Source organism: Lepus europaeus, chromosome 3 (assembly GCF_033115175.1).
Source record: "Lepus europaeus isolate LE1 chromosome 3, mLepTim1.pri, whole genome shotgun sequence".
Taxonomy (NCBI): Eukaryota; Metazoa; Chordata; class Mammalia; order Lagomorpha; family Leporidae; genus Lepus; species Lepus europaeus.
Window position 1 is genome coordinate 8,016,851 of NC_084829.1, and position 15,125 is coordinate 8,031,975.

Consider the following 15,125-nt stretch of genomic DNA (forward strand, 5'->3'; position numbering starts at 1 on the left):
CCCCTGCACCAGCGTGGGAGACCCGGAAGAAGCTCCTCGTTCCTGGCTTTGGATCGGTGCAGCTGTGGCCGTTGTGGCCAACTGGGGAGTGAACCAGCGGATGGAAGACCTCTCTCTCTCTCTCTCTCTCTCTCTCTATCTCTACCTCTACCTCTCCTCTCTCTGTATAACTGACTTTCAAATAAAATAAATACCTTTTTTAAAAAATATATAAAAAATAATAAATACATATCTAAAGACCTCCTTGTATTTAAAGAGGCACAAACTTTGGATTTTCCAACACAATCCCCTCACTTCATAGAAACAAAGCCCCAAAGTGGAAAGCAACAATTTCTGCGCCGTTCAGATCATTCTTCAAGGCAAACTGACAATGCCTCGCTTCCTAAGGGCGGGGCTGTCGCTGTGCTCCCTGAGCCATCATTACTTCTGACATCATTCTTCTCACAAAGCAAGCGCTCAACACATGCTGACTGTATGTAATCAGCTCGCACCTATCACACCCGGCGTGAACACTGTTGCCTCAGTAAACATTTTAAGATACTGGTTATACTATAAATGCTTGGATAATCCCCATTGCCCCTAAAAAGATTCAAAATTGAACCCAAGCTCATTCAAATTTTTACAAATTCTGAGTACACATTTTTATTTGATTATACTTGCTACCACCTTACCCTTAGCAGTAAGAGTAACCAACATTTACCCATATTCTAGGGATTTTAAAAGTGACATCATTTCATTAGTGGTTAATTAGTGGGTTCTAGCTAAGTTCTAGCTAAACAGGAGTAAAATTCTGGGGTTCTGTTGTACAGCAGCATGATTATAGGTAACAGTAAGGTACTGTATGAAAAGAAATGAAATGCCATCTATTCATCAAACCTCTGCAGTATATGTATTATATATTACTGCTCCCATTCTAAGCACAAGGGAACTAAGCCCTAACGAAGTAACAGCTAGTGAGAGGTGCCAGGACTGGAACCGAGACACATTGAGCTCCAGGGTACTGCCCTTCAACACTGCCTCCTCCCCAGAAGTTCTTAGCGGGAACAACAGGGTGCAGACCGCAGGTGATTGCTCTTCTCTCAGACACACACCCATGGCTGTTTTGTTTTTTGTTTGTTTGAGTAACTATCTTCTATCCTGGTGGAAAGAGGCACTGGCTTCAGGAAGTAGCCATCTTCATCTTTTTTTTTTTTTATAGAAAGCTTTTATTAATGAACACAAATTTCATAGGTACAGCTTTAGGGATACTGCGGTTCTCCCCCGCATACCTGCCCTCCCACCCCCACACCTGTCCCACCTCCTAATCCCTTCTCCCACCTCTTTAAGAAGCAGCCATCTTGAATATGATACATTCAGAAGCACAGAACAAACACTTCTCTCATCCTCCATTCAAGAACCTGGTTTCACTTGTGCAGTACAGCCCTCTCACAGACACCACTGCATTGTGTCAAGACTACTGACAGGGGCCAGCACCATGGCGTAGTAGGTTAAGTCTTCGCCTGTGATGTCGGCATCCCATATGGGCAGTAGTTTGAGTCTTGGCTGCTCCATTTCCAATCCAGCTCACTGCTGATGGCCTGGGAAAACAGTGGAAGATGGCCCGAGTCCTCGGGCCCCTGTCCCCACGTGAGAGACCTGGAAGAAGCTCCTGGCTCCTGGCTCTGGCCATTGTGGCCCTTTGGGGAGTGAACTAGAGATGGAAGATCTTTCTCTCTGTTGCTCCCTCTCTCTAACTCTGCCTCCCAAATAACTAATCTTAAAACAAAACAAAAGACCATTAATAAATGTATGACACTTATTCTGGGCCTAATATGGGCACTCCTCAGCTGTTTGACTTTTGAGCAGTTGCTTTCCATCTATAAAGTGAGAAGACTGAATTAGAGAATCCTTCTTAATTCCAAAGTTTATCTTCTTTTAACCATAAAGCAGAACTTCAGAAATACATTTATAAATTTTTAAAAATAAAAACTTAAAAAAACAAACAAAAACAGAAGAAAATGAATTAAAAAAAACTATTCAGTTAATCAGACTGCCAAAAAAAAAAAAAAAAAAAAGAGAGGACTTAGGAAAATGGACACTGGATGCCAGAAAACCCAGATTTTAATCCAAGCTCTGCCTCTTGTTTTCTGAATCACATTAAGCGCCTACATTGTACCAGACATTGTTTCGGGCACTTTGAATGCCACAGAGAATTAGAAACCTAAGTCCCTACTCTCAGAGAACCTGTATTCTAATGAATGAAGACAGGCAACATACAAGTAAACAATAAGAATCAGCTAAATGCATGTGGCTGGCAGAAGTCTCAATAGGCCTAAGATCCCACACACCTGCTCCCAATGAGCTCACTCAGCCCCCCACGTAATTGCCGCTGTGACGGGACTCCGCATCGGGCAGCTCTGAGGAAGGCAGCTTATCTTGCTGGGCCCGACTCCCCCGTGAGTACTTAGCAGACACTGGCTCCTCTCTGCAGGGGAAACTGCTGCAGGAGGGGATTCAGCATGAGGGACCTCTCCACTTCTGAACCTGAAGACGGAAGGGGCCATGCGGCAAGGGATGGGGTGACCTCTAGGAGCTGGGAGGAGCCCACAGCAAGGAACTAGTTCCTGCCACAAGCGTGTGACTTAGGAAGAGGTCCCAGAACCCCAGATGAGAACTTACCCCAGTCAACACCTTGATTTCAGCTTTGTGAGATGTGGAGTTGAGATCCCAGCCACTCTGTGCCAAAACTTCTGACCACAAAACTATCTCTGGGTTAAAAAAGGATTTTTTTAAGACATTTATTTATTTGAAAGGCAAAGTTAGGGGAAAAGAAAGAGACAGAGAGAGATCGATCTTCCACCCACTGTTCCACTCCTCAAATAGCTGCAACAGCCACGGCTGGGCCAGGCTGAAGCCAGGAGCCTAGAACTCCATCTGAGTCTCCCACGTGGGTGCAGGGGCCCAAGGAGCTGAGCCATCTTCTGCTGCTTTCCGAGGTGCATTAAAACAGGGAGCGGACTTGGAAGTGAAGCAGTTGGGACTCTAACGAGTGCGCATATGGGATGCAGGGGTAGCAGGCAGCAGCTGAACATGCTGTACCACAACACAGGTCCCAGGATCTTACTTTAAGCTGTTAAAACTGTTGTAACTTGGGGCACCATGTGGCACAGTTGGAGGGGGAAGTCACCACTTGCAATGTTGGCATCCAATATGTGTGCCAATTTATGTCCCAGCTGCTTCACTTCTGATCCAGCTGCCTGCTAATGCGGCTGGGAAAGCAGTGGAAGATGGCCTAAGGACTTGGGTCCCTGCACCCACATGGGAGATGGAAGAAGCTCCTGGCTCCTGGCTTGGGATCAACCCACTTCTGGCTGTTTTGGCCATCTGGGGAGTGATGCAGTAGATAGACTGATCTCTCGATCTCTCTCTCTCTGAAACTCTAGCTTTCAAAGAAATAAATCAATCTGTAGGGCCCAGCACTATGACATGGTAGGCTAAGCCTCTGCCTTCAAAGCCAGAATCCCATATGGGCGCTGGTTTGAGTCCTGGCTGCTCCTCTCTGATCCAGCTCTCTGCTATGGCCTGGAAAAACAGTGGAAGATGGCCCAAGTCCTTGGACCCCTGCAACCGTGTGGGAGACCCGAAAGAAGCTCCTGGTTGCTGGCTTCAGATTGGCCCAGTTCCAGCCATTGTGGCCAACTTGGAAGTGAACCAGCAGATGGAAGACATTTTTCTTTTTTTTTTTTCTTTTTTTTTTTTTTTTGACAGGCAGAGTGGACAGTGAGAGAGAGAGAGACAGAGAGAAAGGTCTTCCTTTTGCCGTTGGTTCACCCTCCAATGGCCGGCACGGCTGGCGCGCTGTGGCCGGCGCACCGCGCTGTTCCGATGGCAGGAGCCAGGTGCTTCTCCTGGTCTCCCATGGGGTGCAGGACCCAAGGACTTGGGCCATCCTCCACTGCACTCCCTAGCCACAGCAGAGAGCTGGCCTGGAAGAGGGGCAAGCGGGACAGAATCCGGTGCCCCGACCGGGACTAGAACCCGGTGTGCCGGCGCCGCAAGAAGACATTTTTCTGTCTCTCCCTCTCTCTGTAACTCTGCTTCTCAAATAAATAAAATCTTAAAAATAAATTTAAAAAAATATAAATTATTTTTTAAAAAAAATATATATATATAGGAAGAAAGCATGGCTGAAGCCCAGGAAGTGAAAAGCTGTGTGCAACGTGGTCTGAAAGACAAGCAAGAATCAGTGATCATCCAGGACCCTGGAGTCCAGCTAAGCAGCTGGACTGTATTCTAAATGTGAAGAGAAGACGTGGTTAAGCATGGGTGTGGAGTAGCCCATTTACAGATCACGCGGCTACCACTTAGGAAAAAGTAGTTGACACAGGTAAGACTGAAAGCAGAGAGACCAGGCAGGAGCCTACTGCAGGTGTCCAGGGAGGGGCTGATGTGGGCCGGCTGGGGTGGGGGTACCAGCAACAGGGTAAGCAGGAAGATTTACAATGGATTTTGAGATGCAACTGGGGATAGGCTAGTTGCTGGAATAAAGACAAAGAATCAAATATAACTCCTACACTTAATAAAAATTAAACCCATACTTTAAAAACATTTCTATAATACACTGTAAAGGATTCAGAGAAAATTTGTATACAAATTCCTAGTTTACTCTAAGGAATGGTGATATTCTTTACAAAGCATGCCAAGGGAATCGTCTCTGGATTACTCTGTGTGTCTTCTATCATTCTTACCCCACAATTACTAATAACAAGAACAGTTCACAGTTATTTCTGGGTACTAGACAATAGTCACGTGTACCTGCAAACATGCAGACACAAACACATCTCTAATCTTCACAACTCTGTGAAGTTTTTGAGTTACAGAGTCTATGAAACCCAGAAAATGGCTAATGCCACAGACCTTTCCCTCTCTCTGGCAGGCCCTGTAGCATGGGTTTCTCTCTCCTTTCATTAGGTTTGTATATCCTGCTTGATTGGAATCTTACCTGAAAACAGAACAAAACTGTGCAACATGATTTACCATCTACACAACAGCAGCCTGCAAAGTTACTGTTTAATGCACAGAGCATCAACTACACATGTGTAAAGCTGCAATGAAATGAAACAGACTGGGCTGCTGGTCAATCAGGGCTGCTTAGAGCATGGAAGCGTGGAGATGGCAAAGCTGGGAGGGTAGGGCCAGGTCACAGGGGCTGCGGGACTTCATCTGTGGACAGCAAATGCTAGCAAAGGGTTCTGAGAAGTGGAACGACGTGGGATCTCTCTGGCGACAAGGTGAATGCTGAATCTGACAAGGCTGATAAAGCACGCACGCCAGTCAGAGCAATGGAAATGGATGAGCTGACATCCAGAATATGGCTTAAAAGGCGAGAAAGCAGCCCGGGCTGAGTCTCGAGTTTTAATTGAGAGCTTCAGTGGGAGCCAATGCCCCAGCTGAAAAAAACAAAGAAAATGAATCTGGAACACTCAGACCCACTGGCTCCTACATTTTTTTTTCACTACCTCTCAATTTATGTATTAAAAAACTGACAATGAAAGACATTAAGTCCCAGAACAGGCACCAGAGCATGAACCCAAGGCTCCTGCCATCTATCTAGTCTTGTACCCCCCATCCTGTAAAAACGAGCCTTTTCATCTCTTCATAATTGTTACTTTGTATAATGCATGAACACATGAAACTGAAATCAGGCCTTCCAACCAGGAAGCCTCCCCTCTGCAAACTTTTACATTCACAATTAGGGAAGCATTTTCATAAAATACGTTTTAAATACTCACTTCAAATTCTTTTACAAAATAACGAGTTTCTCCTTGAATAACGGGTCTGTGATCCAAAAGTCTTGAATGAATTTCTCCAAGATCTACAGAGAGAAAATGAAGTTGAGGGTTAGTCTATGCTAAGTGGCCTAATCTCTGGCTTATTTTCTTCTCCTTCCCGTGAGAAAGGGTAAAATCCAATTCAACTGTGGCTCAGGAGGCGATCTCACCTACACCACTGGTGTGTAAACTGGTACAGCTATTTCTGAGAACAAGCTGGCATTTCTAATAAAGCTGAAGACAGGTACGCCTAGCAATCTCATGCCCAGGTGTGGAACCTGGAAAAATGCTGGCACCAATGAATAAGGCATTTATAAATGTTTACTGCAGCATGGGTGAAATATCAAAAGAAAATAGTCCTAACTGCATTCATACGCTGGGATACAAAGAATCAATGTGTAAAAGTGAATAAGCCACTTACGTTAATTGACATGAATAAGTCCCACAAGATGTTGAACAAAAAAATCTAACTTTCAAAGATCCGCTTACATAAACGTTAAAAATATGCAACGTGTTCCTTCTTCTTAGGACACATACGGCAGAAATAAAGCTATAAAGAACTGCGTGAGAAGGCTAGTAAAGTCAGGGTAGCGGTTACCTTTGGAGATGGGAGAGAAATGAATGCTATCTGAGGAAGACACCTGGCAGGGCTTTCATGAAATATCTGCTCAGGCGGGAGGTGAGTGTTTATTCTAACTCCTTACTTCTTGATATTTCTGAAAAGGTCATAATTTAAAAAGTTCTGAGTTCTGGTGGGTCTATTCATCCTTCTTAGTAACTGTGCAAATTAGTAACTGTGTAGCTCAAAACCTCTGGCGAAACTAAACTTCTGAAACGTATATGAAGAGTCTTCAAAAAGTTCATGAAAAAAATGTGTATTATGGGAAAAAAATTTGCACCAAAATTGTTATCTTTTAAGTTCATTTTAAAAAAATTTATACATCTTACAAAATAAGTTAAACAGAAAAAATACAAATATCTTGCAAAAATTCCCTGAATTTTTTAGTTTCTTGTCTTTCAACTTTTCAAACAGTTTTCATTTCTCCTCCCTTCAGTTGTATTGGGGTACAAACTGAGAACTAGATGATTTAGCTATTCAACACATCCATCACTCACACGGTTACCGCTCTCCCTTCCCCTGTGTGAGAACACTTAAGATTATCTTAGCAAATTTTAAGAAAAAAACACTGAATTATCTTTAAGAGAAAAATATCAAAATTAAAAACCCTGTGCAACAAAAGAGAACAGAATAAAAAGTCAACTCACAGAATGGGGGAGAATATTCCTAAATCATGAATGAGAAAAGGGGCTAAGGTCTAGGATATATAAAGAACAACAACTGAACACTAAAAAACTCGATTAAAAAATGAGCAAACGATTTGAGCAGACATTTCTCTAAAGAAGATATATACTCTGACAAATGGACAAAACGCACATGAAAACACACTTGACATCACTAATCACCAGAGAAATGCAAATCAAAGCCACAATGAAGTGCAGGTGTTTGGCCAGTGGTGAAGACTCCAGTGGGATGCCCACACCCCATACTGCAGGGAGTCCTGGCTCCACACCCGGTCATGCGCACTCTGGGAGGCGGCAGGGATGGCTCGAGTACTCGGGTTCCTGCCATCATCCAGCGGTGGACCAGGACTGAGTTCTGAGTTCCTAGCTTCAGCCTGGCCCAGCCACAGTTGTGTGCATTTAGGGTGTGAACTACAGGATGGGAGATCCTGTCTGTGTCTCTACCTTTCAAATAAAAATTTTAACAACTTAAAAAAAAAAAAAAAAAAAAGAGGAGACATCATTTACCAAAGACAGAAAATAAGTGTTGATGAGGATGTGGGAAAACTGGAGTTTTTGTGCACTGTTAGTGGAGAAAATGGTGCAGCCAATATAGAAGACCACTTATCAATCCCTTAAAAAAACTAAAGACAGAATTTCCATGTGATTCAGAAATTCCACTGTGGGCACATATCCTGAAGGACTGAATGGACTGATACTCGTTCATCCATTTTCACAGAAACATTATTTACTATAGTCAATGGATGGAAGCAGCCCCAGACAGCCTCCATCTGTCTATCTGGATGCAATCCATGGACAAGTGAATGGATACAATGTGATCCATACTATGAACACACACACTCCTATGTACTCATATATGACTATCATTCAGCTTTACAGAGGAGGCAAATTCTGACTCGTGCTACAGCGTGAATGTGCGCAGTGAGGCTATGATCCTAAATGAAAAGAAAAAAAAAAAAAAGCTCACAGTAGGACAGGCACTGGACGCTCCACTCCGATGAGACACTGAGAGCAGTCAAATTCCGAGACAGAAGTGGAAGGGTGGAGGCCAGGGACGAGGAGCAAGGAGGAGCGGTGCGATTTACAGGGGGAAAACAATTCTGTGGGTGGAGGGTGCTAACAGGAGCACCAGGTGAACGTAACTTAACGCCACGGGGCTGTGCCTTTTCCAACTTAGCTAAGGCTAACACTGTGTTACCCTTAGGTTACAATTCATACAAAACACCTCCAGTAGCACATCACCAAGAGTCGTCTATGAGTAATTCTCATCGAGCCCTAATGACCCAAGCAACGCTCCCACAACGTACAACGTAGCCTGCAAACAGCCAGCAGCGGGGGCGGCCGGCACACCTGCCAGACGGCTAGAGCGCAAGCAGGCGGCACCGGGGGCCCCGTCCCGGGCAGGGCTGGGTGGAAGACGATGCTGGGGTGAGCAGGTGCGGCTTCCGACACGGAGCCCCCTGCCCGCAGGAAAGCAGGCTGGCGGCGGGCTCTGCGAAAGACCCTGCCACGGTTCCGTGGGAACCCAGGCTGAAAGGTCCCAGCTCCAAGGGGCAACGGCCAGCGGTCCACGCACGTGGGCAGCGCGCCTGCACCTTCCTCCTGCACCCCTCGCTGGGCCCGGGGCGGGCGCAGCGCCGGACACAGGCCCGGGCCCCAGCGACCCCCGGCTCGGGGCCCTCGCGCTTCGGGTGGGTCGCGGGACGCGCGGCCGTGCTGGGCCCCGGGAGGGGCGGAGGCCGGGCCCGAAGGCTCTGGACTCCGCCGGCAGACGGAAGCGAGAGGCCCACAGGCGTCCGCCCGGCCGGTTGCCACCGGGCAGCCGCTGGCGCGGGGGAACAGGCGGGGACCCACACGACTCCCCGCCCCGCACACACACACGCGCGAGCGCGCGCGGGCCAGAGGGCGCCCCCTGGAGGTGCAGCAGCGCTGGCAGCCGCTGAGACGATAGCCCGGCCACTGCGTACCCTTGATAATGAGATGCGCGGAGCCCGCCGTCCCCAGCGAGTCCCGCTTCTTGCCGCCGCCGCCCGGGGGGACCTCACAACCCACAGGGGTCTCTTCCCCTCCGCCACTCATCCCGGCCGACTCCGCCCCGCCCCGGCCGGGCTGCGCCTGCGCAAACAAGGTCGGGCCGCCAGTTCGTCATCACAGAGCGTCTGTCCCGTGGGCGGTTCCGGGAAGGAGCCTATAGGGTACCGAAGAGCGTGAATGGGGAGAAGCCAGGGCCGCCATGTTGGATGAGGGCAGATAGTTCCCGAATTTGAGGGCTCCTTAGAGTTAAACCCCGCTCTATCTGTCCTTAAACCTGCGTGGAACGAGTGTGGTTTAGAGAGGAGGACGGTGAGGGGTACAATTAATAGTAGTAATGTACTAGCTGTGTTATTACCTGCCACTCATATTTTTTTGAAGCATTTTGATGTGTATTGTCACATTTGGTCGTTATAGCAACTCAGAGGGGAGGTGTTTTGTTTTTTTTTTCCAGTTGATTTTCATTTTATGTTAAAAGCAGAGAGCTAGAGATATACCTGAGACTAAGAGAAGAAGAGAGATCTTCCATCCGCTGGTTCCCTCCCCAAATGCAACAGACAAGGAAGCCAGGAACCCAGAACTCCCTCCAGGTCTCCCACGTGGGTGGCAGGCAAGGGATCCAAGTCCTCCAGCCACCACCTGCTGCCTTCCAGGCTGCTCACTAGCAGGGAGCAGGACAGAAGGAAGCATCACTGTACGGGACTCAGATGATCCAGGCCTCTCTTAGCTGCTGGGCCGTTTGCATTCCCCGGGGAGATGTTTATCCTTTCTTTCTAACAAGTGAAGTAACAGCCTTAGAGGCTAAGTAACTTGCTTAAGTTACTGTTCAGGCTCATTTGTGCCCACATGGCATTTGTAGTCATATTTACAAATATTCAACCATCTGTTACATGGAACGAGATAAAAACACATGTAATCACGGAAGGGAGCAGTTTGCTAGCCTGCTGAGAATCTCTCTAACATGCTTCTTGTGTTCTCAGCAAGTCTTCATGGTTTTCACAGAAAAACGTGCAACTTCGCAGTGGCTCCTTCCGCTCCCACTGATGCCTAGCAAGTTAATCACGGGCATCGGGGTGGTCAAAGAACGTAGATCTCCATCTGCAAAACACAGAGCACGAAGCTGGGCAACTATTGCTTGTTCCTGGGCTCCCTGAGGGCTAGGGGTGCAGGTTCTAACCGGTCCTGGAGCAGTGAAGGTTTCGCTCACGTGCAGGTCCCTGGTTTGTCGGCAGTGCTCTTGGCCCTCCTTTGATTGGTCAGCAGTATTGTATTCTTTTGAGAATGTTAATGATGGCAAAATTAGCTTCAGTCAGGTGATAGTTACTTCTTGGTTATGGGCCTGGGATTCCTGGAAAAATCCTCAAGATAAGCCCAAACATCAAGATGTTATCTGTGTTGTGGCAGAGCAGGTTAAACTCCCACCGGAGACAGCAGCAACCGCCATGAACGCTGGTGTGAGTCCCAGCTGCTCTGTTTCTGATCCAGCTCCCTGCTGCTGTGCCTGGGAAAGCAGCGGAACATGGCCCAAGTGCTTGTGCCCCTGCCACCCTTGTGGGAGACCTGGATGGGGTTCCAGGATCCTGGTGTCGGCTTGGCTCAGACCTGATGTTTGCAGCCGTTTGGGGAGTGAACCAGTGGATAGAATCAATCTCTGCTGCCCACCCCCCCAGCCCCGTAACTCTGCCTTTAAAATAAAATAAATGTTTAAAGAGGAGCCTATAAATGATGGTGTGAAGGAAGGTAGAGAGCACATGTGGGACCCCTGGAGGGAGGGGTCCAGGAGAGGCTTCCTAGAGGAGGCAACTATTTGTCTTTGGCCTGGAAGTGAAAGGAAAGCCAGGTGGAGTGGGGGTGAAGAAGGGACTTGGGGTTTCCTAGTAGAGGAAGTAATAATCCTAAAGGCAACGAGGCATAAAACAGATGAATTAATAAAATGCAAACTTAATTAATTGCTAAGAGTTGAGCCTGGCTTCTAACCCTGCTGGATGTGTTTCATTTCCTTAGCATTCGTATCGATGTCTTGAAAGCATAATTCTTTTTAGAGCCCCTTATTCTCCCCACTTCTACGCACTGTCCTAATCAAGCTTTTTTTTTTTTTTTTTTTCGTTCCGAATTTCCTCTAAGCCTGTTGCCTTGGTGTCCTCAAAATGCTAGAAAACCTGGGAACGCTCAGAGTGAGGTTGACTGCTGGATTCAGATAGAATTGGCTTCAGATTCTGGCTTTGCCACTTGCTTGTGAGAAACATCAGAATATCCCATCCCAAATACATCCCTTTGCCATGTTTCATGTTGGCTGTTCAGAGAAACCTCAGACCCCTACAGGAAGGAATGGCTCTGGAAAGCTGTCCTTTTACAAATATTTTTATTTATTTGACAGAGCAAACTAGAGCTCCCATCCACTCTTTATTCCCCAAATGCACAATATCTGGGAGTGACGCAGGTTGAAGTCAGGAGTTGGGAACTCAATACAGCTCTCCCACATGGGCAGCAGGAACCCAATCATTTGAAGCATCCACCACTGCCAGCCAGGGGCTGCATTAGTAGGAAGCTGGGATTGGGTGGAGGAGGTGAGAGTTGAAACCCGGTGTTCTGATGTGGGATACAGGTGCCTTCACTGTGAGGCTAACAGCTCTCTGTGAAAAGCCTTTATAAAAAGAAATGCATATCTCTGTCATTAGTAAACAGAAGATGCAGGCAGGGGCCAGCGCTGTGGCGCAATAGGTTAAAGCCCTGGCCTGAAGCGCCAGCATCCCATATGGGTACCGGTTCGAGACCAGGCTGCTCCATTTCCGATCCAGCTCTCTGCTGTGGCCTGGGAAAGCAGTGGAAGATGGCCCAAGTCCTTGGGCCCCTGCACCCTTGTGGGAGACCCGGAAGAAGCTCCTGGCTCCTGGCTTTGGATCGGCTCAGCTCTGGTCATTGTGGCCAACTGGGGAGTGAACCAGCGGATGGAAGACCTTGCTCTCTCTCTGCCTCTCCTTTCTCTGTGTAACTCTGACTTTCAAATAAATAAATAAATAAATCTTAAAAAAAAAAAAAAAAGGATGCAGGCAGAGCCTTTTCTCTTTGGTGTTCCCCCTTTCTGCTTAGACAAGATCTTCTCCCAGAACAAGAGACAGAGTCTGACAGCTACCAGACAGGGGTTACCACCAGTGGCTGTGACTGTCACCTGAGAGACTTTGGCTCACGGTCCTGGAGACACGAGACAGCCCTTGCTTGCTGTACAGCTCTTCCCCTCAGCCTTCTTAGCCTGGGCCACCTCTCTTCCCCTGAGAAGCCCAAATCCCTGGTCTTTGTTAAGCCATGTATTAGGTTCAGCCGTAGAGTATTACACTCCCGTGCCTCAGGCGTGTAATACATTTTCTTTGTTCTTTTTCCTATTATGTGTATATTGCCAGTTTGTTTAATAGACTGAAACCACCAAAATGTCAGTGGGAAAAGAGTGAATATAAAGCTTTTCTACACCTGCCGCTACCTGTAAAATGGCAACAACATTCCCATCTTGCAGGATCGGTGTGGTGATTAAATAAGATTAGCATCCTCCTGTGTGGTGAGCATCTGCTGTGTGCCCAGAGCAGTGCTAGGAGCCGAGACGATCAAGCAGACAGTCCAGCAGAGGAGAGAACACTATGTGCACACTGGGATGGTTTGGGTATGGACAGGGTGCCCACTGTGGCAGTGGTGGGAGGCGGTGGCTGGTGGGAGGTACTAGGTCATTAGGGGTGTCATTTGTGGAAGGATTAATGTAAATTTTACAGGGCACTGTCGAGTTCCCACAAGAATGAGTTGTTCTGAAATGAGAGAACCTGCTTCCTGAGTCTCTGGCTTCCTGTCTGACCTTGTGGCTCCTCCTCCTCGCACACGCTCCTACAAGTGACGCCGTCTTCCATGTTGTGGTGCAGCCAGTCCGCATTGGAACCAGCAAAGGTCAGCACTGTGCTTGTGGACCTCCAGAACCGCAAGCTAAATAAACCTCTGTATACGTTACCCAGCTTTGTAATAGGGAAAAAGTTACTTTCCTCCAATTCTGTTGTTTGTAGCCTATGAACATGTATTCCAGTCACTTGATTATATTCCGTAAACTACTGAGTTGTAGTGTTGCCTGGGCTGGCCAGGACCAGCATATACCTCCGTTTCCTTCTTCCCGTTTCTGGTCCGGTCCACACACACACCTGTTTCTTTCTCTGCTTTTGCGGAAGTCTTTCACCGGCCAGCTCTGGCAGCTGGGGGAGGGTCCCCGAGGAGCACCATGAGCAGTCCCGTTCTGCTGGCACCTCCAGTTGCTCTGAGTGTGTCCTTGGGCTCACATCTGTGGAATCGGAAGAGTTTTGAGGCTAAAAGCGGATTCTACCCATTTATCATCTCCCTGGAGTTCTTGTTTCTGGATGGGTGAGGCTTTTTGTTATTTTAAATGAAATTTCTGCTGTAGATTCTTTTGTTTGTTTGTAAAGATTTATTTATTTATTTGAAAGTCAGAGTTACACAGAGAGAGGAGAGGCAGACAGAGAGAGATAGAGAGAGAGAGAGAGAGAGAGAGAGAGAGAGGTCTTCCATCCACTGGTTCACTCTCCAAATGGCCGCAATGGCCGGAGCTGCGCTGATCCAAAGCCAGGAGCCAGGAGCTTCTTCTGGGTCTCCCACATGGGTGCAGGGGCCCAAGGACTTGGGCCATCTTTCACTGCTTTCCCAGGCCACAGCAGAGAGCTGGATCGGAGGTGGAGCAGCCGGGACTGGGACCAGTGCTCATATGGGATGCTGGCGCTTCAGGCCAGAGCCTTAACCCACTGAGCCACAGCGCCGGCCCCTGTTGTAGATTTTTTTTTGACAGGCAGAGTTAGACAGTGAGAGACAGAGAGAAAGGTCTTCCCTCTGTTAGTTCACTCCCCAAATGGCCGCTACGGCCGGTGCACTGCGCCGATCCCAAGCCAGGAGCCAGGTGCTTCTCCTGATTTCCCATGTGGGTGCAGGGCCCAAGCACTTGGGCCATCCTCCACTGCCTTCCCAGGCCACAGCAGAAAGTTTGACTGGAAGAGGAGCAACTGGGACAGAATCCAGCGCCCCAACCGGGACTAGAACCCAGGGTGCCGGTGCCACAGGCAGAGGATTAGCCAAGTGAGCCGCGGCGCTGGCCGATACTTGTGCATTAATTTATATCTTATTTTGTTGTATCAGGCAACTTCTTGCTACTTTAATAAGACACCTGAGAGGAACAACTCAGGAGGGTTGCAGTTTGTAGTTTCACAGTCCAGCCCTATTACCCTGGCATCCGGCCAATGCTCACAATGGTGGAGCAGCTAGAGAGGAACTGATGTGGGTAGGCAGGTAGCTGGTGAGTGGTGAGGCACACTAGGCATAGGCATCAGCTTGGTATGATGTAGAGGGCTGCGTGTTAGCGTCCAGGGTCTTGTAGGTGGCGATGACGTTAATAGTCTGGTACTGATCTTCCTGTATCAGATCCTCCTGGTTTCCCCTGGAGGTGCTCCTGGCGTAGCTACATCAATTGGAGGACATGCAGTGCTTCCCTGAGATAGCTATGGAAACTGCTCCCATGACAGAGCCAGCCTCTCAGAACTCGGAACCCTCCATCACCACCCTGGGCACACCTTCGGAAAATCTGACTCAGCCACGCAAAAACACAACAGCATGGGTTCTTGGATGCGTGTGGCTACCTCTACATTTGACTGTCACCAAAGCTTTGACAGGTATAGCCCAGTGATTCTCATGGTGTGGTTATCACGCCAGCAGCTTTACAGTTACCCAAGAATTTGTTAGAAATCCAGACATTTGGCCGGCGCTGCGGCTCACTAGGCTAATCCTCCGCCTTGCGGCGCCGGCACACCGGGTTCTAGCCCTGGTCAGGGCACCAGATTCTGTCCCGGTTGCCCCTCTTCCAGGACAGCTCTCTGCTGTGGCCAGGGAGTACAGTGGAGGATGGCCCAAGTCTTTGGGCCCTGCACCCCATGGGAGACCAGGATAAGCACC

General features: G+C 48.1%; 1 protein-coding gene across 1 annotated transcript in view; it reads right to left on the reverse strand.

Annotated features, from left to right (window-relative positions):
• The window catches only part of BLOC1S5 (biogenesis of lysosomal organelles complex 1 subunit 5), a 50,413-nt gene extending 41,206 nt beyond the window's left edge, over positions 1 to 9,207 (reverse strand). The window contains exons 1-2 of the mRNA XM_062184384.1: positions 9,080 to 9,207; positions 5,772 to 5,854 (exon numbers count right to left, since the gene is read on the reverse strand). Coding sequence (XP_062040368.1) covers positions 5,772 to 5,854; positions 9,080 to 9,191 — 195 coding nt within the window. The 5' untranslated portion in view covers positions 9,192 to 9,207. The remainder of the gene's footprint in view (positions 1 to 5,771; positions 5,855 to 9,079) is intronic.
• Between the last annotated feature and the right edge of the window lie 5,918 nt (positions 9,208 to 15,125).